A 26,483-nucleotide genomic window follows, 5' to 3' on the forward strand; every position below is an offset into this window, starting at 1 on the left:
ATACTGGTGGATGCAAGTCACATTACAAAGACAAAGGTCATGGTAATCAAAACACGAAACTAAGAAGGGGAGAATCTAGAAGCGGTAACGTCATACAAGTATCTAATTTTAAGTAGTGTTGGACATGAAGCAAGAGCTCAAGGAGAACACGAAGCAAAGAAATTTGAAATGGGATTGCAACAACCACTAAAGAGAGAGAATACTAGGGTAGTCGTAGAGACAAAACCCTCAGGTCTGGGGTCAACATACAGGTGGTTTCTAACTCAACCACAACCTCAATCTAACTGAGGTCAGGGGAAAAAACCTTATAGAGGGAAAAAGTGCTCCCTTAGTCCCTTATTACATTGGGCGATGCCTTAGAGATTAATATTTCTGGCACCCCCTGCTGTGACAATGTCAAAATGTACAAGGAATAACTTGAGTCACCAAATGGATATAAGTGTGGAAAGCCTCAAACTTTGGACGAGGTAAGGCTTTGGTGAAAAGATCTGCCACATTTTACGTGTAGGGAAAAGACCAAGTTGATCTCGCTTGCATGTGGTTGCTCTCTGACATAGTGATAGTGTATCTCCATGTGTTTCCTATGTGCATGAAACATAGGATTTTGCGCCATGGCAATGACACTCTGACTATAGGTGAGAATTGGAGTAGGCTCCTCCAATGATGCAGGTAGACCTGCCAACAAGTGTCTCAGCCAAACACATTCCAGTGCGGCTATGAAAGCTGCCCTGTACTTAGATTCACAAGATGAGGTAGCGGCCAGATCGTTTCTTGCTTAGCCAAGAAATGCATGAATGCCCAATGTAGAAACAAGTGAGTACAAGTACTCGTGAGCATTGCCTTAAGTTTTGCAAGATGCAAACGATTGTCAAGATGAATGGACGATGCAACTGCTTGCAAATTCAAAGAGATTTGCAAAGTCTATGCGTGTGTGTGTCTGTGTGAGAGAGAGAGAGAGAGAGAGAGAGAGAGACAGTTCTTAAAAAACGAAAGTGTGAGTGAGAGTGTGTGTGAGAGAGAGAGAGAGGTGCACGGTGTGTGTGTGTGTGTGTAAAAAGCGTTGCTGCTTCCAAGTTTTTTCCTTAGCTCAAATGGCGGATTATTCCTATGAGAAAACCTTTCACAAAGACAAGTCGGTTTCCAACAAGAAACAAAAACAGGTGATGGATTAAGATGATTCCCTTCATGACTGTCCTGAGGCTAAGCTTGTTTATGAGTTATGCATGAAGGGTTTGAAGACACCCATAAAGGTTGGAAAGATCCACTTCCCACCACTGGCATTACGGTGGAAGTGGATGATATAATTGATCCAGTTAAGGAGTATGCAAAGCATGCCATTATAATTTTCTTCCCAAGACGGATGCCTGCTGCTGCAGATGTTGGAAATTGGTTGACTTGAACCCTGGGTGGTTCTTATGTCAAAAAAGTTCATTATGCAGCGAGGGGCTTTTTTGAGATCATCATGGCTGATGAGGAGCACCGTCAGGTTTTGCTGGAGCACTCTCCTCTTTTCTATGGCCAGCAGATGGTCCATGTTCTGCCTTGGTCTCCCACCCGAGATTACCAGGCATTGATTCGGCATCGTTGCCCTGTTTGGGTAGAAGTTGTGGATTTTCCTCAATGCTTATCTTCTCTTCTACCTAAAATTGCAGCTTCCCTCGGTAAGGTGGTATGTCCACCATGACCCAATGGAAATTCGAATCGCTTCTGCATTTTGTGGGATAGAGATCATCCCACTCTAGCTTCATATTCGGTCACTGTGAATAATGTTTCCATGGGGAGTGCCTTTTCCAAGCTCAAGTGGAGGCTGTTTGCAGGTGCTTGTTTTGAATGCAAGCAATTTGGGCACATGGCTTCACAATGCCCTTCCCGAGCTCCACGGATGCCAGTGCAAGCTGAAATGGTTCAACCTTTGAATAAGAATGCAAATGCCTCTTCTGTGGTAAAAAACAAAGGGATCAAACAATTTTTCTCTGTTCAAGACAAAGGCAAAGCCCCGGCTGTCTCACATGGTAATGCTTCTTTTCCTGTGCCTTTGTCCTCTCCACCTCAGGGGAAAGGGGGGGAAAATACAAGAAAATACACTTCCAGCTCTTCGGTTCCCATTTGGTCCTGTTAGCATCAGGGACATGCACAAAACAGTCACATCCAGAAACTCTGAAATGTGCAGCTGAAGGTTTCTTACCAGAAAAGGCCTGCAGTGGAGTCATCCCCTTCACAGCCTTCGTGTAGCTACGATTCAGAATGTAAACTGCCGTGTTACATGCTTCAGCCCAGAAAGTCTTTGGCAAATCTTTCCCTTTCATCATACTCCTGCCCATTTCACAGATGACGCGCATCTTGCGCTCTGCTACTCCATTTTGCTGTGATGTATGTGGCGGGGGTTTCTGCCTCTTGATCCCGTGGCTTTTGCAGTAACTTTCGAATTCACTTGATGTGAACTTTGAACTCCACCCAAGGTAAGTAAATGAAAAACATTGTCCATAGAAGCACAACAAGCAAAATAAAATCCCTTTCCCAAGAACACAAAAGATGTAAGCTTCCCGGCACCCACCACTGCAGCTGAAGACTAGGCTTGTAAACTAGCCACTGTCATGACTCTTCCCATAGAGTATAAGCAGACACCAAGTTTCCGTTCCTGGCGAAGACTTTGAAGCAAAGGTTCAGGGGAGAGAGATCGTCGTAATAATGAAAGTCCAGCAGTGGAAGGCGAAGTCACCGAATCAACGCACAATTGACATAGAAAGTCTTGCTGAAGTGAGGAAGAGGGAAAGGCAGAGGAATCAAACTTGATAGCCTTCACCTCTTCCAAAAGTGACGAAGATACAAAACCCCTTTTCTTCTTCCGAACGTAGTGAAAAGCAGGAGACATAGAGCTGGAATTGTCAGGAGAGGAAAAGGGAAGAGGCACAGCAAGGAACAGAAAGGATACAAAGGTAGACGTGGAGGAATCTAGAGCAGACAAGATGGCAGCAAAAGGAGGCTGAGCAGAGGAAAAAATAGGTGGGGCAGAGCCAAAAAGCAGTGGAGAGGAGGCGGGGGCTGAGACTGGACAAAGGCGGACTGCAGCGGCTCAGAGACAGATGGCAACGGAACAGATACGGACTGTAGCAGGACAGATAAAACAGATGCAAAGGCTAGGTAGAATGAGAGCAGGCGGAGAAGAGGAACAAAGGGATGGGCTAGAGCCAGAGGCTGTCGGGGCAGAGGAGGAGGTCGCCATCACTCCTCTCCCACCACACACACACACACTACGTACACTTTTTTTTTTTTTTTGGGTAATATCTAGTGCATATATTTATATGATCATAAATTTACATGATGGGAGGTCTCCGAAATGGAGAGTATCCCAAAGATCAGAAACATAAAAAGAAAAGCTCTATGCAAGAAGCATCCATATCACCCTCATGGCAGGCATCATATAAGGATTGCCACAATGAGGCTCAGAAAGATTCATATGACTTGTGAATCTGCCGACCCAAGTATGCCAAATTATGCTCACTCCAGATTGTCCAAAGAGCCCAATATCGCACCCAAGAGAGAAATAGTGAGTATTGAGACAAAGACTTCATAAATCTGCCAAAGAGCCAGAAATGTTTCCCAAATCTATGACTCGGGAAACGGATCCGAAGATAATCTGAAATTCTCTTGAGGAGGATCTTAGTACATGGGCAGTGCGAGTGATGCAGTCCCTAGAATTTTTGCTGCGTACCTTCAGCTCCTGCGAGCTTCCCTCTCCCCATCGCTAAGCTACCTCCACTCCCTAGCCCCCCCCCCCCCCCCCCCCCCCCACCGCGACCACCCCCCGCCCCCTGTCTCTCCACCCTCGCCTCCCGCTCGCCATCCCCCTCACCCGCCGCCTCGCTCACCCGCCCCCCATCCCTCCGCCTCGCTCGCCGCCTCCCATCCCCCGCCCCCTGCCTCTCCGCCCTCGCCCCCCCGCCCGCCCTCGCTCACCCGCCCCCCTCGCTCACCCCACCCGACCCCCTCGCTCCCCCGCCTCCATCCCGCTCCCCCCCGTCCCCCGCGCCCTCACCTGCCTCTCCGCCACTCCGCCTTCCGCCCCCCCTCGCCTCCATTCCGCTCCCCCCCGCTTCCTTCCGCTCCACTCGCCCCTTTTCGCCCCCCCCCCCGCCTCCACTCCGCTCCCCCGCCCTCCGATTCACCCCTCCGCCCCCGCCTCATCACCCCCGCCCCCCCCGCCCTTCCGCGCCACCCGCCTGCCCCGTACCCTTCACCCCGCCTCGCCCGACCCCCCCGTTCACCCACCTCGCTTCGCCCGCCCCTCTGCTTCACTTCCCCACCCCGCCTCCACCCTCCGCCTCCGCCACCATCCCTTCCATACCCAGGCGCCATCCTCCCGCTTCGTCTCCCCTTTTGGGGTGGCAGCCTATTCTTCATCGGAAGCTTGCAGTTAGTCTTGGCAGTATGGCGGCCCCCTGCCCGGATCTGGAGGCCCAGTCGGACCCTCCCTCTCCAGATGCCTACCGCGTTATCCTGACAGAGCAACAATCATCTCGTGTGCAGGAGGTTGCCACTGACTTTGCCCGTACCTCTGTTTACGGTAGAGTCATTGGACACTCTCCCTCCAGAGCAGCCATCAGGGACTGGCTCCAGTCCACTCTCCTGCTAGAGGATGGCCATATTGAGGAGGTGGCCCTTATGGGAAGGGGCATCTTCTGGCTCAAACTCTCCAATGAGAAAGCTGCGAGCAACCTGATTGCCGGTTCCCCCACATCGGTGGATGGAAAGATTATCATGATAGTCCCGTGGTACCGTGGATTCAGCGCAGCAGATTTTGATGTTCGGTTCCGTATACCTCGCCACCCAGTGACACTAGTTTTTCCAGGGCTTGCTGCTGAGCTGCGGCCGATTGTCAGGGACTTGGGCTCCCATTTTGGATGGGTTATGCACGACACCTTCGCCGATGCGGTGACCACGGCAGGAGCCCCCCGTGTCCGAGTGGCTGTGGCAGACCCTGCGACCCTCCCTGCAGTGATCGAGATTGTGACAGATGCCGGCAGCATCACCCAGAGCATGATAGTCACCGGACAGCCAGGTCAGTGCCTGAGGTGCCACGGCTTTGGGCACTTGGCGGCTGCGTGCCCACGCTTCGCCAGCTCATCTCGACCCCCCCCGTCCCCGCCTCCTCCGCCCCCGCCCCCCCCCCCCGGACAGTCACGTCAGGAGGAGCCGAGGCAGGCGGAGCCCGGTCCAGAGGTAGTGGGTGGCTGGACCGAGGTTAGAAGGAAAAGAGGAAGGAACAAGAAGATCTCGGATAAAGGCAAGGAGGCAGAGGTTTCCCTTCCGGCAGCAGCACCCCAGAGACCTGACAGGCAGCCGCCCCAGGGACCTGGGAGAGCTTCTTCGTCGACGGCAGGCCGCCCTTCACAGCCTCAGATCCCCCCCTCTCCCGCTCCCCCGCCCCTTTCCACTCAGTCCCAGTCCCCTCCCCAGTTTCCCCTCCCTTCGCCCGACCCGCAGCCTCAGCCTCCGTCTCTTCCTCCTCAGTCTCCTCCTCCTCCCTCTCAGCCCCAGCTCCAGAGGAGTCCCCATCCCCCCCCTCCCTCCGCTCCCCTCGACTCCTCTACAGTGTTAGCTGCACCCTCGGCTTCCCAGTCGAGGGCAGCCCCCGCTCCGCCTCCTCCACCTGCTCTGCCAGTCGCCTCCGTGGAGCTCGAGTCGCCTACCCCTCAGCCTCCTCCCCCTCCCCCCCCGCTGGCAGGACACCCGGAGTCTACACCACCACCGGAGCAGGCTTCCATGGCCGCTAGCCCCTCAGTGGCAGACTCTGATGGGTCTCAGCCTCAGGAGAGAGCGCTTCCTCGAGACTTTTACAGATCAGGCCCCTGGGACTACTTGGACGTGGCCGACCTTGGGACCTTCCCGGCTTATCTCGACATCAGCATCTTCTTGCTCCGCAAAGGGGCGGATGGGAAGATTGTCGCCTTGGCCCCTAGGGATGGCCCTAGCTTCGCCTTCACGTTCCTCAGCGATGGCACCGAGACCTGGACAGACGACTCGGTTTGGGAGGCGCTCAGAGAGCAGACACACGCCCAGGTCTGTTCCTGGATAGGCCCGTCCGGTGGGCAGCTTCTCGAGACTCAGTGGTCCGAGGGCGATGTGCGCTTGCGGTGGCGCTGCGCCGCCAAACGCTTCCGACTGATTGTGATCCTCAGACCTACCCCGACATGGCCTCTCCCCCAGGATGTCAGAGCTTGGTCCCATCAGAAACTCCGCACCTTCTATGGGATGACCACTTCAGAGATCTCGAGCTGGCTCGAGAAAGCATTTGTTCATGGCACCAAAGGCCTCTCGCCTTTGTTGAAGGTGTTGAAGGACGGGCAGGACGATCCCGTCTCCCCCTCCAAACCTTCTCATAAGCGACAGCGCCTCCATTCCGACATGCCTGATTCTTCATCGACTTCGACCGCGAGCAGACAGTTGTTCGTAGCCCCCCATCCCTCGCCATGAGCCTACACCTCGTATCATGGAATGTGAACGGGTTTCACTCTTCTGGCACCCGTGGTCCCAGGAAGCTCATTTTGCGACAGGAACTTCAGCCTGCAGTGATTGGTCGTTTGGATGTACTTCTGCTCCAGGAGCACAAGCTCTCTGCGGCTCATTCCCGTAGCTGCGGGAAGGTTCTCCCTGGACGTTCCTACACTTACTGGGAGCCCTCGATCGGCGCACAGGGGAGGAGTGGGGGTGTCTGTACCTCCGTGTGCGAGCAGTTAGCCCAGGGAGTTTTCGGTCATGGCACGTTGATCCCAGGCCGAGCCCTTTGGGTAGGCCTGGATTTGGAGGGATCCAAAATTGGAATACTCAACATCTACGCTCCTACAGACCTCCGATGCAGAGCCACTTTCTGGAGGACACTTACAGGGATTCTTCCAGTCATGGATTCCTGGATTGTTGGAGGTGACTTCAACAATCTGGAGACATTGGAGGACCAGCAGGGCAGAGGTCCGGAGTTTACAGGTATGGCTCAGGCAGAGCAGTCAGCTTGGGACTCCTTCATCTTCGCGACAGGAGGTAGGGACAGCTGGAGAGACCCGTCCTTCCGGCGTTGGCACGGGAGCCTGGACTTCTCTTGGGGCTTCCGCAGGGAAGGAGGCAGACTCCTGGAGAGCCTTGATAGATTCTATGTCAGTGATTGGGCCATTAGTAGAGGCGGTCAGGCGGGTATAGTTCCAGGGACGACACTTTCCGACCATGCGCCGGTACTCCTCTCATTAGATTCGGCAGCCCAGACCCTCCCCCCCCGGTCATGCAGGATTCCCGATTCTATTTTCTCGAGGGAGGACGTGCGTAGCAGTATTTGCAGTCTTTGGGACAGAGATTGGGGGGAGTGCACGGATTTGGTGGACTCAGTTGCGCAGGCTCTGCAGGAGTCCAGCCAGATCTGCCAGCTAGCAGCCCTACAGGTTCGACAGGAGTGGTGGAGTAGAGAGAGAGCTCTTCGGAGGGACCTCGCATCCATTCAGCGACTCCAGCAGGCTTCCCCGGGCTCGGAGGAGCTTCGGATCCAGGCCCTTCGAGCCAGAGCCCTCCTGGAGGAGACACTCCAGCGCCGCTCAGAGTTTTCCTATCACGCCTCTCTCTCCTTCTGGACCCGGAAGGGTGATCGGATGTGCAGAGAGTTCTTCAGGACGCATGGCCAGAGAGCTGCAGGTGATCAGCTTCGGAGTCTCAGGACAGCGGATGGTCACATCGTTACGGATTCGGGGGAGGTCCTGGGGTTGGCCACTGACTTCTACAGGACCCTCTTCCAGCAGGAGCCGCTTGCCCCTCGTGCTAGTCGTGCCCGTGAGGAGGTGTGGAGGCACATTCCAGCCTAGCATGCAGGCGATGTTGTTGGCGCCGTTTACCTCGGATGAGATGCTGGAGGCCTTGATGGCTATCGACGGACAGAAATGCCCAGGAGAGGATGGGCTTCCCCGAGCTTTCTTCACTTCCTTCTGGGACCAGATCCATCAGCCCCTCCTTGCAGCTCTGCAGGGGATTTTCAGCAGCGGTTTGATGCCAGAGAGCCTCTCTTCGGGACTGATTTGCCTCATCCCGAAGGGAGGAGATAGACAGGAGATCCGCCAGTGGCGTCCGATCACTCTCCTTACTACCGCCTACAAAATCCTCGCCAAGATGATCAGTGCCAGAGTTCGGCCTCTACTCCCAGACCTCATTCATGACACTCAGACAGGCTTTGTCCAGGATCGCAGTATCTTGGATAATGTCTTCACCTTTTCAGAGGCGGCGGAGTGGGCTCAGCACAGTGGATCACACCTTGCCATTCTACTTCTCGACTTTGAGAAGGCCTACGATCGCGTGGACTGGGCCTTTTTGGAGGGGACTCTGGAGCGGCTAGGTTTCCCGGCAGGATGGATTCAGGGTATCTCAGCTTTGTACAGGACAGCGTCTAGCAGGGTCATCATTGGAGGCAGGATGGGTGAGCGCTTTAGCCTGGAGAGATCAGTGCGTCAGGGTTGCCCCCTTGCTCCTTACCTGTTTCTTTTCTTCGCCGAGGCCATGACTTACTACCTTCGGGCGAGGTCTACTGGGATCCGGGGGGTTCGCCTTCCACTTCGGGAGGACACGGAGCTTCTGGACTCGGAGTACGCAGATGATACAGCCCTTTATGTCCAGGATGATGAGAGGATGCTAGAGAGGGTGCGGATGGCCTTGGAGGTCTTCTGCTCGGCCGCTGGTGCGAAAATCAACTGGAACAAGTCAGTTGGTTTTCTCACAGACCCTGGGGCGTGCTCTCAGTGGGGGCGATTTTTGGGTTTCAGATGGATTCCACGAGGACAGACAGCTAGATACCTTGGCTTCCAGGTTGGCCTAGACATCACGCCAGCTCAGCAGTTTCTCCCGGTGCTAGACTCCATCCGACGGAAGCTGGCTTTCTGGAGTACTGCTAAGCTGTCTCTTGCAGGTCGTGCCCTGGTAGTTAACCAGGTCCTTCTAGCCACGGCTTGGTATGTGGCTTCATGCTGGTGCTTCTCGAGATCCAGCGTGGCACAGCTCAGGAGGTTGGTTCGGAACTTCCTTTGGTCTGGGGAGGATGGTCTTAGAGATACCAGAGCCAGGGTTGCTTGGCAGACAGTCATTCTTCCGCAGGCTGAGGGTGGCCTGGGGGTTATCGATCCAGAGCTTCAGAGTCAGGCCTTGTTAGGCAAGCTTCTCATCCGCGGTTTGACCCCGGGGGGGCAGACGTGGAAGATGTTACTTCAGCAGGGAATAGGCTCTTGTGTCCCGCGCCGAGGTGGAGAGTGGCCACCGTCCCTCAGGTGGATCTTCACTTCTGCCCCGCTCACTCAGCCCCGTTCTCCACTCGTTCGTAGCCTCCTCATGGTTTGGAGGCGGCTTTGTCTCAGTCTCATACAGTCCCAGCCCAGCTGTCAGGAGGAGATCGATCGCCAGCCGCTCGTCTGGAATGGGCAGGTCAGAGACGCCGAGGGCCTTCAGCTGGGGGAGAGATCACATATCAGGTGGGACGGCTGGATGAGGGGGCCAGCCCGGTCCCTTCGAGTTTGGAGGGATACGTACAGACATCTGGAGATGACCGATCTTGCAGTCGCAGCTGGAGGTGCACGTGGAGTCCAGGCGAGATGCACGGAGATTGACGGAGCGATCCCAGCCGCTTGGTTGGCTCCACCTGAGCCTCAGGTCCTCATGCCTGGAGACACCCGTTGGCTGGGACAGTTCACTCCTCGTGGCATCCCACTGGTGGTCGCAGGACGTTTGGATGACTCCTCTATCGCCTTCTTCGCGGTTTCAGGGGATGGACGACTCAGGAGAGAGGATGCGCTCATCGACCCCCTACTCCAGTGGCAGAGGGTTAGGGTCGTAGGCCTTCTGGGGAAGGTCTGGCGTACCGACCCTAGTATCGAGCAGGACCAGTTGCAGCTTTGGCGTCTTTGGCTATGGGAGGGGCGGGCCTTGTCAGAGCTTGAGTGGGACCCAGGAGAGTGGTGGTGGCCAGAGATTGTGACAGGACAGGGGCCGACTTCCTTCTTCGCTTACAGCACGACTCTGGGCAGGCGAGTTCTCGGGAGGATGCAGAGCCGCCCCCCCACCCAGCGACCTAGCTGGTACGCACAGGGTATTTCCAGGTTCTTTTTGCAGGCATTCTGGAAGGCCTTGTGGGAGAGCTGGCGGCCGCGGAAGATCTCATACTTCCTGTGGCTTCTTGCCCACAAAGGTCTTCCAGTGGGGAGCTGGTTGAGGCAGATAGGCCAGGACGGTTGCTGTCAGATTTGCCATGCGGACGAGGAGTCACCAAAACACTGCCTGTGGAGCTGCACGCGCGCCCAGGAAGTGTGGAGGTGGACCTTCGGGCTTCTTACCCGCGCAGCACCAGAGCTAGGAGTGATCACTTGGGGCGTGTTCTGTTGGTGCAGCACCGCACCTGGTCTTCATCACTTGTTCGAGGCATGCCAGCAGGACCCCACCTTCCTTATCACACAGGGGACGTGGGGGCCGCTCGAGGGTATCCCACAGCACCTAGCAGAGGCTGATACAGGAGTTCGGGAGAGGCAGCCAGTCTGGGAGATTATCAGCAGCATTACAGGATGGCACATCTGGACCTCGCAGATCCTCGGTGGCACTTCCTTATCGATTGCCCAGATCATGGCGGAGATTTGGAGTGAGATTATTCATACCCTCAGAGGCCAGTGGGACCAGATTCAGGGAGACTCCCGGGCTGGTCAGGAGAAGCGGAGACGCTTCCTCCAGGCTTGGGACACACAGAGCCTCTTCTTCGAGCAGACTACGCAGGGCCTTCGGTGGCACTACTCACCACCCCGATGGCTGTTCATTCACACTCAGCATATCCCTCCGTGAGAGTATGATTTATTATGCTACCTTTTAGGGCTGCGTCCGGTTTGTGAACGCAGCCCGTCAGCTATAAGCTGACCTCTTGTATTTTGTTCTCGAAGTAATATAATTAGCACTGTTTTTTCGGCAAAAAAAAAGTACATGGGCAGTGCCAAAGCAAATGAATAACAGTCTCTGAAGGAGCCTGACATCTTAAACATGTGGATGGTGCAATGCGACGTTTAGCTAGTGTGACCCCCACTGACAATGTACGTGTCATACATCTCCAAAGAAAAAGTCTTTGTTTCAATGGCATTTTACACTTCCATAACATCCTGAGATTCTTCCGCCACCATGAGAGGGGCTTCCTTATATGCCACAGAGAATTAGCATATTGCTAAATCCATGGAGCAGGCACACACGGACACACACACGCGCGCGCACGGACACACACCACACACTTTTTTTTTTTGTGAAACCAGTAACTATATTATTAACATGAGATCAATGTACATGACCTCTCCCACCTGTTGTATGATTTGTTTTGAATGGAATATATCACTCTTTAATTTTAATTTCAGCAGGACACCTGGCAGCCTTCTCTTCTCCTTTGGACAGAGGAGACATGATGGATTGCTAGAGCAACTAGCCCGTTTCTATGTTGGGGACTGGGCACTACACAGAGGCGGATCTATCGGGATTCTGGCAAACCACGATGTCAAACCACTCTCCAGTGGTACTTCACTTGGATCAGCCCCGCCGAGGTCTCCCCCAGAAAGGGGTCCGCATTCCAAAGGACCTCCTGCAGGACAAGGAGATCCAGCAAGTCATGGCAGGGATTTGGGAGTAGTCAGAGATGACACCGTGCGAGGGTTGGGCTCCGTGGGTGGCCGATGCAATTCAGAGGAGCACTGAGGAGCTACAGGCTCACGTCCTTAGGCGGAGGAGGACCCTTCAGGAGCGTGAGCGCGCTTTGAGGAGAGATCTCGCCTCCATCGAGAGGCTCAGGGAGCAGGACCCAAGTTCTCACTGGCTTAGTGACAGATTCGAGAGCACTCGTCTTGAGCTTCAGGACACAGAGTTGCGGCGGGCTGAGTTCTCCTATCACTCCTTCTCCCGGGCCCGGTAGGTGCATCGGGGGGACAGGATGACGAAGTAGTTCTTTTAGACCACTGGGTCCCGATCGGCAAGCACAGAGCTGCAACGTCTTCAGGACTCGCAGGGCATCATGCACACTGTCCCGCAGGAGATTCTGGACATAACCACCGGTTTTTACACCCAGCTCTTTCAAACGGAGAGGATGACCCTAGTTGGTCTTGTGGTCCGAAAGCTAGTTTGGGATCACGTTCCGACAGTAGTCTCGCAAGATTTATGCAGTAGACTTGAGGAGCCTCTCACAGATGAGGAGCTTTGGTAAGCCCTCAAGGCTCTCTTGACCCAGAAGTGCCCAGGTGAGGAGCTTTGGTAAGCCCTCAAGGCTCTCCTGACCCAGAAGTGTTCCGGAACTTTTGGGGATCATCTCCACCTCTTTCCGTTTAGCTTGCCAGGAGCTTTTTGACACAGGCTTTCTCCCTCAGTCCGGGGTGGATTCGTTTGATCTCGAAAGGGGGAGATAGGTCAGACATCCGACAGTGGAGGCCGATCACTCTGCTTGATACTGCATACAAGATCCTCGTCAAGGTCTTGAGTTTGCGGTTACGGCCCCATCTTACCGACATCATCCATGACACACAGACTGGGTTTGTCCAAGAGCGCAGCATGGGGGACAACATCTTCACGTTTTGTGAGGCAGTGGATTGGTCCAGTGAGAAGTCACAGCCGCTGGCCGTCCTTCTCTTGGACTTTGAGAAGGCCTACGATAGGGTGGAGTGGTCCTTTCTAGAGGGCATTATGAGGAGAGTGGGTTTCTCGGACAAATGGGTCAGAGGAGTTTCAGTGCTATATGCAGGGAACTCTAGTCAGATGCTTATCGGAGGACACACGGGCGAGGTCTTTCCTCTCTCTCACTCGGTCTACCAGGGCTGCCCACTCGCTCCCTTCCTCTTCTTGTTTGTAGCGGATGCTTTGGGCTATTACTTGAGATCATAGGTGGCGGGTCTCATAGGGTTGAGGCTCCCAATCAGACAGGAGGAGGTGCTACTTGACTCGGAGTTTGCATATGATACGGCATTGTATGTTGAGGGCACCACAACAAGTCTGTAGGGGCGCCCTGGCTATTTACTGTGAGGCCTCGGGGGCACGGATCAATTGGACGAAATCTATAGGTTTCTTTACAGGCTTTGAGGAGACACAGGAGATCCGTGAGTGGGGGAGTGACTTTGGCTTCAGATGGATACCGCGGGGCCAGACAACGAGATACCTCAGATGCCAGGTGGGTATTGACATTACAACAGAGCATCAGATTGTCCTAGTTCTTGAGAGTGTTCGACGCAAGCTTCTCTATTGGAGCTCAGTCAAACTCTCCCTAGCAGGTCGCACCTTAGTGGCAAACCAGGTCCTTCTTGCCACAGCTTGGTATATCGCCTCCTGCTGGTGCTTTCACAGAGGAGGATGCATTGGGAAGCTCCGACGGTTGGTACGGAATTTCCTTTGGGCGGGTTCAGACGGCACGAGGAACACTAGGACCCGAGTAGCTTGGCAGACGGTGATCATGCCGCAAGCACTAGGAGGCTTGGGTATCATTGATCCGGAGATGCAGAGCAGAGCCCTTCTAGGCAAGTTGGTGGTTCGTGGCCTCACTCCAGGTGCAGAGCCTTAGAAGCTCCTCTTACAGCGAGGGCTTCTAAGGAACACCCCACGCACTAGGGGACAGTGGCGACCCTCACATAGATGGATCTTCTCAAAAGCCCCCCTTACGAGGAAGGGCTCCCCCTTGATGAGGAGCCTTCACAGGGTCTGGTAGAGACTGGAAGGGGGTCTCATCCTTTCTCCGCCCAGATGCAGAGAGGAGTTTGAGCGCCAACCTCTTATGTGGCACCTAGAGATCAGAGATCAGGAGGAACGTATGCTCGGTCAGCGGACTCACATTGGTTGGGCACATTGGGATATTGGTCCAGCAAGGTCCTTTGGCCGTTGGAGCAAATTACCTCTGGAGGCAGAGGCGAGGCTTGACGCCCTAGCGCATCTGCAAGGGGTAGGGCAGCGGATGGGCGAGATTGACTTAGCCATTCCTGAGTCCTGGTGGGAAGGACTTCACGTTTGGAGAGACAGCAGATGGTTGGGGCAGTTTTCCTGTACTGGAGTTCCCTTGAGGATGTTGATGCAGCGAGGCAGCACGCACCTTGGCTTCTTCCGTGTAGGACCTAGAGGCCTACTTCAGCCACTCACTGAGAGAGACCCCGAGATGGATGGGAGTCTTGATGGGATTCACTGGCAGATGGTCAGAGTGGTGGGACGTTTGGGGAAAGAGTGGCACATTGACCCTCCCAGTATCTTAGAGCAGGACGCATCTAGATGGCACCTTTGGCTGTGGGAGTATAGACCCCTGAGGGAGGTCTAGTGGGATCCGGGAGAGTGGTTCTAGCCCTCCAGGGGCGGCCTAGCTGAGCCGGTGGATGAGGTGCCCCCCTTTTCCTACACCACACGGATTGGCAGGAGGCTTCAGATGGACTCGTCGAGGTAGACCCCCTCGAGGGAGAGGCATTGGGTGACCCAGAGAGTACCCCCGGATGCTCGCTCCAGGTTTTGGATGCGGTTGTGGTCCAACTTGCGGCCAAGGAAGATTTCATACTTCTTCTGGCTGGCCACCCACGGAGGCTTGCCCATCGGACCTTGGTTGGAGCAGATGCGAGTGGAGGGGCAGTGCCATTGTTCTTCTAATGGTGTCTTGGAGACTATCCCGCACTGCCTGTGGAGGAGTTGTAGTGTAGTGAGGATCTGGATGGGAGCCCTCAGGATCATGACACGTATGCAGAGTCTTCATAGAGACTATACCTGGGGGATGGTGGCTTGGTTGATAGAGGGAGGACACACGTTTCAGATTGATGAGATCTCCTAGCGTACCGGATACAAGGTCAGAGCATCCAGAGGATTGCACTCCACGAGGCAGTCCCTCCCGTCATCCTAGCTCCTCCTCCTCCTAGGGAGGATAGTGTTTGGGAGGCGGTAGCCAGCATCACGGCTTGGAACATTTGGGTGGCTCACTGCAGTCTTGTGATGGGTGAGTACCCGGTTCCACCCTCGGCTACCCTAGTTGCCATCTCGCAGGATATCATTTACACTCTACGGTCCACCTGGGAGCGTGGGACTCCAGGCTCCATGGCGACTATCGAGAGGCGTGCTCGTTTCTGCAAGGCTTGGCCTGCAGGAGTTTTCTACATCTTCACCCCACGAGGGATTCGCTGGCTGTGTAGTCCCCCCACTTGGTTGTTAGCCCCAATTCCAGAGATCCCCTAGGCAGTGAGCTGGGTTTCTCTAGAACAGGCCGGTTTCTTTCTTTCAGCCTTTTCCGGTTTTTTCCATACTCAGCACCTTCGGGGCTGCTGTCTTGTATAAAATCTTTCAAGCATTAATAGAAGGTTCCTTTCTTTGAAAAAAGAAAAAGAAAAAAAAAGGTGATAGACCACTATTAGGATCTCCAAAAAATGATGCAGGGTCATGGATCAATTCTGTCAAACAGTGGCCTATTTGTAAATGTCGGAAAAACAAAGACAATGCTTGTTAAAACAAAAAAAACCCAAGGACTCGCCACATATCACATATCTGGGGCAAGGTGTTAATGCACTTCAAGTATTTGGGCATTGAAATCCCCCCAAACCTATCGCATAAATGCTCTGAACTAAGGGTCCACCTAGGCTGGAACAACTATTGTGCTTTAAGAACAAACACCATCATAGAAGTATTCATAGATGGCACCTCAAATTCTATTTATTTAGCACATTGGTCATACAGGTCCTATTTCACAGAGTGGAGGTATGGGGCGGGAGCACTTGTAAGAGCATTGGGGATGACAATGAAAAAATCTAAATTTTTTTTTCGAGAGCACATATGGGGGTGAAGACCACTATCCCCTATTCCATCCTTTTTCTAAAGACATGGAGTTGACTGCTGGAAATAGGTTCTTTAGAGAGTGTATACCAATGTTATAACAAAGGCGAAGAATATACTCAATTATTAGGCTCATTTGGGAGACAGGGTCCAAGCTGCAAAAGACTGTTAAGAGGAAGGTGCTCTTGAGAGGATGGGTTCTTGTGACATACGGGCATGATTTCATTCGTGCGGATGTTGGATTTTCCCCTCACGGCAATGCATAAGGAAATCATAGGCTGCCACTTGCAAGGCGCTCTAAAACAACATTAGAAAAAAGCTCCCAGACACGCCAAACCCAATAATATTGCATGCACAGCAACCCCGATATGGAGGACTTGTACGGCAGTAGAGAAACCTGTGCGAACACAACACATTACAAACACCACTTACCTCATGGGGGCGATTGAAAGTGAGCCACATACTGGTTTGTCCTGTAGAGATACTCTAGAATACGTAACGTTTGGTGGCCACGATTACTATTTTTTGCTCACCAAAACGGACTGCTCTATGTAAGTTCAGAAGGAGTAAGCAGTATAACAAACTCAGACTGAACCCAAAAGTTATTTGTCCAAATGGGTTTTTGTGTTCCGGTGCTATGGGTTCTAGGTCTCGGTTACGGGTTCTAGTGTCCCGGTTACGGGTTCTAGTGTCCCGGATAATTGATATTTCGAATTGCAATGGCCCAAATTCCAAGCTCTGAGTTTTCGTTTTCAGGTTTCCAAGCTCAGAGTAATGTGTCCAATTCTGTGGAGAATTCCAAGTTCGGGTCTCTGATTGATTTTAAATTTGGGTTGAACTCGCATTTGGATAAGAGGCTATGAGCTTTGGGTTCCGGGGCTGCCAGTTGTGTGCAGGTCCGAGGTTGCAAGCTTTAGATCCCAATCAGATGGCCTTGGATCCAGGTATCTCGAGCATTTTGTCCCAAGACAACAAACCTGAGTCTTTCAAGGGTGTTTCGGAGCAAGAATTGTCTCTGGGTCTCAAGTTTTGTTTCAGAATAGCTTCGGAGCTAGGTTCCAAATCTGGTTAGGGGTCTGGGTCAGCCAAATAGTTTTGGATTTTGCGCACTTGGCTTTTGGGGTCCGGGGGTTGATAGCATAGATGGAGATCTTCTATTGAGCCGCGGGTTTCAGATTCCAAGCTATTCCATAGGATCCTAGGTTAGGATGCCGAGTCCCAAAATAAATTCTTGATTTTGGGTCCTAGTTTGTGAGGTTTTTGTACCAGTTTTGGGTCTTGGGGTCCTCGCCCTCCGAGGGTTTTGTGTTGAGTTTGGGTTTTTGGCCCCAAGCCACCACAAGTGCATAGGCGCAGTAATGGCTCTTAGTCCCTAACTAATGTACGGCACACGTGGTCCCATAGATATTATGATAACTCTCTCTCTCTCTATCTCTCTCTGTCTCTCTCTCTCACACACACACACACATATTTTTTAAATAGTGAAAGCTTTGATTGATTATATTACAAGAATAGTCACCTCAAAAAAGAGGTGCTAGAAAATACATCAACTGAAGATCTCAGTATAAGCCAAATATGCATCCCGATCTATTTGGTGAGTCTGCAAGCAATCAAAGAAACATTGCTGCAGAGAACGCTTAAAGAAAGCAAACTAAGAAAAATTGGGATCACTAAAGACTTTACGAGTGCGGTCTGTCCATAAAGTCCAGAGTGCCCAATAGCGAGCCTAAACAAAGAAAAGATGAAACTCCGGTTGCTGTGGATGAAAACCAAAGAGCCAGAAAAATTTTCCGAAGAGCACAGTCGGCGGGAATCTCGCTCATAGCCTCAGTCGAAGAGAATCCAGAAACTGCTGAGAAGACGGGCAATGCCAGAATAAATGAGGCACAGTCTCCTGAGAAATCAGATACTGATGACATAAAGCAGGAGCAATGTGCCTACGGGCGAGCAACTGTCGAGATGGAAAATTTCCAAGCAGCACTCACCATAAAAAAACCTGTTGCCGAAGTGGAACCTTGTATGTCCAAAGTTGCCGCAGTCTTTTCCTCCACCACTTAGCTGACTGATGTAATGCAGGTACAATAATTTGAGATAGCCTCAAAGGACGAGAGGAGGACCCAAGGGAAGTCAATGTCCAATCCTCTAATCGATCCTGGAGTTCCAAAGGGGGAATCAGAACCAAAGGGGAAAGCATACAAGTGATTTGTTGCCACAAAGTACGATAATGAGAACCCAAACCATACTGTGTGGCTGCCAGAGAAAAGGGAAGCATAGAGCCATTATTGTGAATAACATCAACAACAGTATTGATCCCTTTAAAAGAAATAAAGTAAAAACGGTGAGGTTCTTGTAAAGCAAGCGGAGGCTGAAAAACTTTGGACTAGTGAATGCTTTCAGCCCGCAAAGAATTACCCATCTGAGATTGTCGACCATGCCATTCTAGGTGAGACAGAATATGCTTCCAGTCAAGAAGCAAGTTGGAGACCATAGGGCAGCCATGCAAAGTGCCATCAATGCACCCAAACAAGAAATCCCACTGAGTGGGTTGCCAATGACCAAAAGGAGGAGTACTGATATGTGTGACCAGAGATTGAATCATGAGAGCCCAGGGCTGATCACCTTTCAGGAATCGCAGCAACATTTTCCCCCTGTGAGCAAGGATGTGCACCTGGGTATAGTGATATTCAAACCTCCATGCATTTTAGGTAAACCAATTCGATGCACCGAAAGCAGTCTGAGACTATTTCTGCCATGTTTGGAACGCCAAAAGATTTCCATGACAAACATAAAGGAATCAAGATCTGTCTTGGTGAACATGATCAAAGGCAAATAAAATTGAATGTACGCCACAAGTATGGACTGCACTATTCGGAGGCAAACATGTAAAGGCCAGGTTGCCAGTTTCCAATATTCAAGCTTTTTCCGGAGCTTGATTAGAATCCAATCAATTTGCTGTCGACGATTAAGTCCCCAGCCCAAAGGATAACCAAGGTGTCAAACTAACCGAGTGGGTGGGATGATCTCCCCTAGCCATAAGAGAGTGTGTCAGTCTTGAAGATGCAATGGGAGCAGCTTAGACTTTTGAAAGTTAACATGAAGGCCAGCTGCCAAATCATAAACTGAAAGGGCTTGCATCAAAGCAAAAAGATCAGGCGGAGTATTCCTTGGAGTAAAGAAAGAATCAATGCTGTGATTTTCATCCAGTTCCAAACCATGGAGAGAATCTGTAGCCACTAGATGATCAATGTATTGCAGCATAGGATGAGTAGCAATAAAGGGGACAGCCCTGACGAACCAAACTACAAAGAGTTCATTCTTCAGAGATGTCTGCAGAAAGAATACAAGCAACATTGCTATCCCTGTAGAGCCTATAAATAACCTGCTGCATTTTTATTCCAAAGCCCAAGGATCGCATTGTTTGCGAGATGAACTCCCATTGAACTGTGTCAAAAGCTTTGGCAATGTCAATCTGTAAAAGCAAAACATCCTACTGTGTGTACTTGGCATATTCAATCCCAACATAAGCATTGGTAACGAGGAACAAGCATTTTAGCCATATTGAGAAGGATGCAGCCCATCATGCAGATAGCCTTTGATACGGTCAACACGCATTTTAGCTATGATCTTGTAAATGACTGGCATGAGCATGATTGGTCTCCAATCAGTGATAAAATAAGAAATCTGCTTCTTAGGAAGGAGCTTTACCAGTCCCTTTTTCCGTGACAGGGGCATTTGCTGATTTTCCCAAGCTGAATTAGCCATTTGTAGCAGAGGGGATTTGAGGCTATCCCAAAAAGCAATCCTAAGCTTAGATAAAAATTTGCAAGGCGAAATCTCCCGTACGGCGGCGACGCGGCGTGCATGTGCAAGTGACAGCCTTGCTCTTCGATTACCTGCAAATCCAAGCCCACGAGCCTCGGCCCTCGACTAGGCCATCCCTTGCGCACAACTGTCAACAACTAGCCATGCAGGGTCTAGGGGCTTTTTGACGACACCTGCAGGCTGCGCCGCAGCCCGCTAGCTAGCTGCTATCTCCAAGCGCCTTGGCCCCTACGCACAAGCGCCCCTGGCCCCTGCGCCGCTAACTTGCAAGGCTCAAGCGCCCTGGCCCCTACGCAATACGTGCACACTGCAAGCTAGCAAGCAAGTACCACGGTCCACGAGCAGCAATCGATATCTACTCCAACGCCTTTGAACGACGAACAGGAGCGCCCAAGTGCATCGTGGACGCAGGTAATCTAGCTGTACATGCATGACGATAGTAGGCTGTAGCCCCTTTTGTTCGTTGCGTTGGAGCGTGGCAAGTAGATTGCTACATGCATGATGCTGCTAATTGCCAGCTAGCTAGCTATTAGCTAGCTGCTGTGAGCAATGAGCATTGGAAGCAGTTGGCTGGTCATGTTCATTAGTATATACTATACGTAATATGTATTACTAACTACTACATTCATGATTCACAATACAAAATTTATTGTAATTTGTCTTGCAAGCTTGAGTCGCTTGTAACTTCTTAAAATCGTTTCTGCCTTTGCTATCTTACCCTACATCCACACAAGTTTCCACTTTCTACGATCACACAAACCCTGTACAGTGAGTGTAACGCATTTGATGTGGTCAAGTATATTTACAACTATGGGACAGTTATGTACAGCAATAAACAAACTGACTATGTCTGCATCTCCATCTCAATATCTGGACCTTGCCTTGAGAAGAGGAATCAGCCTGAGCGGAAGACAATAGAGCAGCAACGTCCTCTTCTGGGAAGAGGGTACAATTAGTAGTGACTGCAGCCTAAGTCAAGCCAATGCCAGAGTTTTCAGCTGGTGTCTTGGCTTGTGAAGATGCACCATTCCAAGTCTTGGATGGCAGAGGTCTCCTAGGAGAGAGAACTTTGCGAGGAGTTTTCCATCCTTCATCCAAATTTTTACCCTTCACCTGAGACGGAGAGACTGAAGGCATAGGAAGAGGGGCAATAGCATTCAAGACAACCGGGGCTTTTACCTTTGTCTTGAATAGCAAAAAACTGTTTTACCCCTTTGTTTTTTACTACAGAAGAGGCATTGGCATTCTTACTTTGAGGCGAAACCATTTCAGCTTGTATTGGCATTCTAGGAGCTCAGGAAGGGCATTGTGAAGCCATATGCCCAAATTGCTTGTATTCAATGCAAGCACCTGCAAACAGCCCCCATTTTAGCTTGTAGAAAGCACTGCCCATGGAAACATTATTGACAGTAAGTGAATAAGAAGCCGGTGTGGGATTATCTGTGTCCCACAAAATGCAAAAGCGATTCGAATTGCCATTTGGTCTCGGTGGACAAACCACCTTACCGAGAGAGGCTGCAATTTCTGGCAATAGAGAAGCCATGCACTTAGGAAAATCCACATCTTCTACCCATACAGGGTAGCGATGCCGAATCAATGCCTAATAATCTCTGGTAGGAGACCAGGGAAATACATGGACCATCTGCTGGCCATAGAAGAGCGGAGAGTGCTCCAACAAAATCTGTCTGTGCTCTTCATCAGCCATTATCACTTCAAAAAAAACCCTTGCTGCATAATGCACTTTCTTGACATAGCAACCACCTAGGGTTCTAGTCAACCAATTGCCAACATCAGCAGCAGCAGGCATCCGTCCCAGAAAGAAAATAATGATGGCATGTTTGGCATAATCCTTCACGGGGTCGAAGATATCATCTACCTCAATCATGATACATGTGGTAGGAACCGGATCATTCCAACTTTTTCTTGTATCCTCAAAGCCCTCATGCATTACTTCATATACCAGCTGAGCCTCTGCAGAGGCATGTAGGGGGTCATCCTAACCCATTACTTGCTTTTGCTTTTTGCTTTGAAGCGATCTTTCTTTGTGAAAGGTCTTCTCATATGGAAAATCCACCATTGTAGCAGAGGGAGAGTAGGAACAGAAAAAGGACAGCAGGACAAGAGCTGAAAGAAGGACAGCAGGAAAGAAATAAAGTAATGACAGCAGCAGCCCAAAGGAGTACGGAGAGTACGGAGAAAAGAACGACATAAAAAAGTACAGTAAGACTATACGGATAGGTACGAAACAAAAGGACAAAAGATGTACGGACAAAGGTAGAGATACACACGGACAGTACGGACAAAGGCAGAAAATGAACAAACAAAGGTACGAACAGTACGGACAAAGGCAGAGATACGTATGGACAGAAAAGAGACTTACAGACAAAAACCGACAGTACAGATAGGAAAACAAACAGGAGAGCAGTGAGAAGCAAGAGGGCTTGCAAGGCAGAGGGAAAACCATACGGAAAGAAATCTGAGAGTACGGACGGACGTATGGAAACCAACAGGCTGGACCAAGCGTACGGAAACCCAGAGGCGTATGGGATCCCACAGGCGTACAGAATCCCACAGGCTGGACGAGGGCCATAGGGAACTGTGTGGAGGCTGTACGGAAAGCACATGAAGACTGTACGGCAGGTTAGGCTAGGACTGAGCAGGAGCTCTCCTCTCTCACCAACACACTTTTTTTTTTTTGTAAAACCAAGATACTTATATTATGATACATTCATTTACATCTGGGCAGAGCTCAAAAGAGAGCCAAAGCCCTATCCATCAAAAGCAGTAAAAGAAAAGCTGAATACAAGAAAGATCTAAATCTTCCTCATGTAAGGCATCATATAAAGACTGCCGCAATGAGGCTCGGAAGAACTCATATGGCTGCTGAAGTGGAGAATTCAGATATGCTTGATTGCACTGTAACCAGAGGGTCCATAAAGCCCAGTATCTGATCCAGTGGAAGAAAAGAGAATACTGTGATAAAGAAGCTGATAGTTTGCCATATATCCAGAAAAACCTGTAGAACTTGTGAGTTGGGAATCTGAGAGATAAGAAATAGGAGATTCTGTCAAGGAGGTCTCTGGAATATGAACAAAACCACAGTAAATGCGGAATACTCTCAGATGTAAGATGACATCTTGGACAAAGGGGCGAAGCTATCCTTCTTTGAGCCAATTTCACCCCTACTGGAAGAATACCAACAATACATTGCCATAGAAGGAGTCGTTGCTTCAAAGGCATTTTCAATTTCCATATCAAATGCAATCTTCCTTTCCACCAGGCTAAAGACTTGTTCAAATGCCATAGAGAATTAGCATGATGGGCAATCCAGGGAGGAGGTAATATCAAACGATAAGCCTGTATAGAAGTCAATAAATTCAAAGGCTTAGAGGATATGCTTGTATTTAAAGAGCAAAGGTGCCAATCTTGAAGCCTGTCTCCGACATTCAATGTCGGAATTGGAAGCAGAGGGAGTAAGAGATCAGCAATAGCTTTCCAAATGGGTCGATGATGCATCCCCAAATTGTATCGTCGACATGCTACTGGAAAAGTGAGAATATTTCCTTGCATATCCACTACATCATCAATGAACCGGATACCCATTTTCGTAAGATTGTAAGCTCTGATGGGTTGTTGAACAGCAAGGGGAGAGGAAAAGACAGCACTCCAATGAATACTTTCCATTCTGAGTGAAGAAGCTAAAGAAGCAGGATGGGGAGACCATTTGATGTGAGAGAGTACTTGCTTCCAGTCCTGAATCAAGGAATTAGAGAATGGACAACGAGGGATTTTACCTTGCAATTTGCCAAGCACCACTTCCGATGGATCAACTAGCCAGTGTCCATAAACATTAGTGCTCATCTGTCCACACAAAATTGCCAACATGATAGACCAAGGCTGCTGTTGTTCAAAAAAAGTCTTGAGCATAGTGATCTTTCTTGCCAACACATGAAATTTGGTGTTGATTATATTCAAACCACCATGCATTCTTGGTGAGCAGAGCAAATCCATTTTGAGCAGTCGTAAAGCTTTTTTATGATGCTTTGTTTTCCAAAAAATCTCCATGGCTTGAGACATAAAGGAAGTGAGATCTCGAGATGACCAGTGTAAAAGAGGAAGATAGAACTGGACATAAGCTAGAACAATAGACTGGACAATTCGAAGCCGTACATGCAAAGGCCAAGTGGAGATCTTCGAATATTCTAATTTGTTCTGAATTTTGTTTGCCACCCAGGACATTTGTTGCTTATTGCTGATTTTCCAGCCAATGGGATAGCCCAAATGTCTTACTTTCAGGATAAACAATCTGACCTGGCCACAAGATAGCATGCCAGTCACAATGCTTGAGTGGCAAGAGTTTTGATTTCTGAAAATTAATTTTAAGACCAGCTGCTAGGCCAAATTCTGAAAGGGTATCCATCAAGAGGCGAATCTCCAAAGGACTATTCTTTGGCATGAAGAATGAATCATCTGCATAGGCCTGTGCAAGGAAGGGTCGTGAACCAGAAATCTGAAGCCCCTCTAGCTGTCCAGTATCAACCATGTGATCCATATAAAGTAGCAAAGGGTGTGAAGCAATGGCATAGAGCAAAGCACTGAGAGGGCATCCCTGTCGAACTGAGCGTTCGAGAGTCCAAGACTCAGACAAATGATTACCAATAAAGCATTGAGGAGTGGAATCTGAGTAAAGCCAATATATGACATTAACTAGCTTTGGCCCAAAACCAAGTTTTAACATGATTTGAGAAACATAATCCCACTGTACTGTATCAAAAGTCTTAGCCACATCCACCTGCATGACCAACACATCTTGTTCTGAATATTTTGCATATTCCATTGCGATGATAGTGTTAGAGATATTGTCATGTATGTGCCGTCTAGGAACAAAACCATATTGCCTGGGATGAAGGCCTTCATGAAGGATATCCTTTATCCGATGTACCAACATCTTGGCAATCAGTTTGTATATAACCGGCATCAAAGTGATGGGTCTCCAGTCGTCCATAGTCTCACATAGAGGTTTTTTGGGCACAAGCTTAACCAGACCATGCTTCCAAGCTGAGGGAAGATGTTGAAGCTGCCAGGCTACATTTATAAACTGCAGAATTGGACCCTTCAGTTCAGGCCAAAAGGCTTCAAAAAATTCAACCGTCAGACCATCCCAACCAAGGGATTTATGTTTACCCAAATGCCTAAGACCTTCATCCAATTCAACATCCGAAAAAGACATTTCCAGCATTGAGGCTTTGTGCAATGAGACAATAGGAGAAACAAACGTAGTAAATTTGTTACGGGCTGAAATAACCTGAGGTGTAGAAGATGATGGCTGAGAAAAGAGAAGCTGGAAATGATCCAAACATTGTTTTTCTAGCTGAGATAGAGTCTGGGTCCAAAGGCCATCTGGTTTCCTGACCCTCATGATAGATTGGCTTTGTCTATGTGCATGTAAGTTCCGGAAAAAAGATTTCGAGGAACAGCCCTTATCTAGCATAGGTTTAGCTCTGGCCCGGATCTGCCATTTGGACAACTTGCGTTTATCATTGGCATCAATTATGGAAGAAGCACAAGACAATAAATGCTGCTCAGAATCAGATAGAGATCTTTGATGACTAATCTGTACCAAATACTGCTTGTATGATTTTGCCCACTGGATATGCTGTCTGGATTCTGCCATGTACGATCTTCCATATTCCTTAATGACATTTTGAATACGATGTATGAAAGAGGTCCAAGCAAAGTCCAGATCCTCCTGAGCGTGGGAAAGCAATGGCCTGCAAGCCAATCTGATCATATGCTGGAAATTTTCATGAGAGAGATATAATTGATTAACCTGTAAATTTCTGACTGAAGAGAGCTGCAAGTCATCCAGAGGCATACCAAAGGAAAGAATGAGCCATAGTGGAGTATGATCAGATAATTGCTGTGAATAATCAGTCCGCATTTGACATGTATATTCATCATATTGCTGAGCATGAAGAAGATAAAATCTATCAAGCTTGGCCCAATATTCTGTGAAAGCATTATGATGATATGTAAATCCCAAAACTGATGGGTGAGTTGCTGTCCATAAATCTGCAAATTGAAGAGATGATGTCATATGTTCCCATTGCTGAATTTCAGAAGGCAGCATATGGGATTTATGTATAGTGTTGTCCTTCCAGTGAGGAGAATTGTTGAAATCACCACAAAGTAGTGCATTTGAAGACCAAGGATATTGCTTGATGGAGTTCCACATTTGAGCTCTTGATGCTGAATTTTGAGAAGCATACAAAGATCCTATTTCAAAAATCTCTCCATTAATCATACATTGGATAATCATCCATCTTCCACCAAGATGATTATATGCTATCAAGGGTTGCAGATCATGTCTGGCTAAAATGCACAGCCCAGAGAACTGTTCAGATCCTGAATAAAATATATCATATCCAGAAAAAAACCCATGCTGGCCAGCCAAAAAATGCTGATTATGCTCTTGTAGACACACAACATCCGGATGAGTTGTATTTATATAATGCCATAAAAGCCTCCATTTATTCTGGTTGCAGAGGCCCTGTATATTGTAGGAAAAACATTTAAGAGAAGCACGCATGAAAATATATACAAGAGATGATCTGTCCTCAAAAAGAACAGGAGGCCTCAAGCCTCAGCCATTGCCACAGGGTCTTGCTGACCCTCAGCATCCAATTTCCTGATAATATCATCTTCTTCACAAAGGGGAAGACCCTTCTTGACTGCATTAACCCATGCCTTTGAGATGGGGTTGCTTGGAGAGGTAGAAGATTGTCCTGGAGAAGGAGCAGAGGCATCCCAATTACGAGATTGGAGAGGTCTTTGTTTGAGGGGCACCATCTTCTTTGCAG

The 26,483-nt window shown here is 49.9% G+C and overlaps 2 protein-coding genes across 7 annotated transcripts in view; one reads left to right on the plus strand and one right to left on the minus strand.

Moving 5' to 3' along the window:
* LOC147879880 (phosphoglucan phosphatase LSF1, chloroplastic) overlaps positions 1-26,483 on the plus strand; it is a 204,324-nt gene that overhangs the window by 92,905 nt on the left and 84,936 nt on the right. The window lies entirely within an intron of this gene.
* Positions 16,073-23,510, minus strand: LOC147879881 (uncharacterized). The gene is made up of 3 exons (XM_087371386.1): positions 22,740-23,510; positions 16,335-16,348; positions 16,073-16,198 (listed from the first exon to the last, which is right to left on the minus strand). Exons 1-3 carry the CDS (start codon positions 23,506-23,508, stop codon positions 16,073-16,075), a joined length of 909 nt encoding a protein of 302 aa, XP_087227512.1. The 5' UTR covers positions 23,509-23,510.

Source organism: Dipteris shenzhenensis, chromosome 33 (genome assembly GCF_047967505.1).
Source record: "Dipteris shenzhenensis isolate YYH24624 ecotype China chromosome 33, Dip_SZ_1.0, whole genome shotgun sequence".
NCBI classification, from domain to species: Eukaryota; Viridiplantae; Streptophyta; class Polypodiopsida; order Gleicheniales; family Dipteridaceae; genus Dipteris; species Dipteris shenzhenensis.

What these genes read in the sequence shown, in the direction of transcription:
- LOC147879881 (XM_087371386.1), bottom strand. Translation starts at nt 23,508, where the DNA reads ATGTTGGCAATTTTGTGTGGACAGATGAGCACTAATGTTTATGGACAC.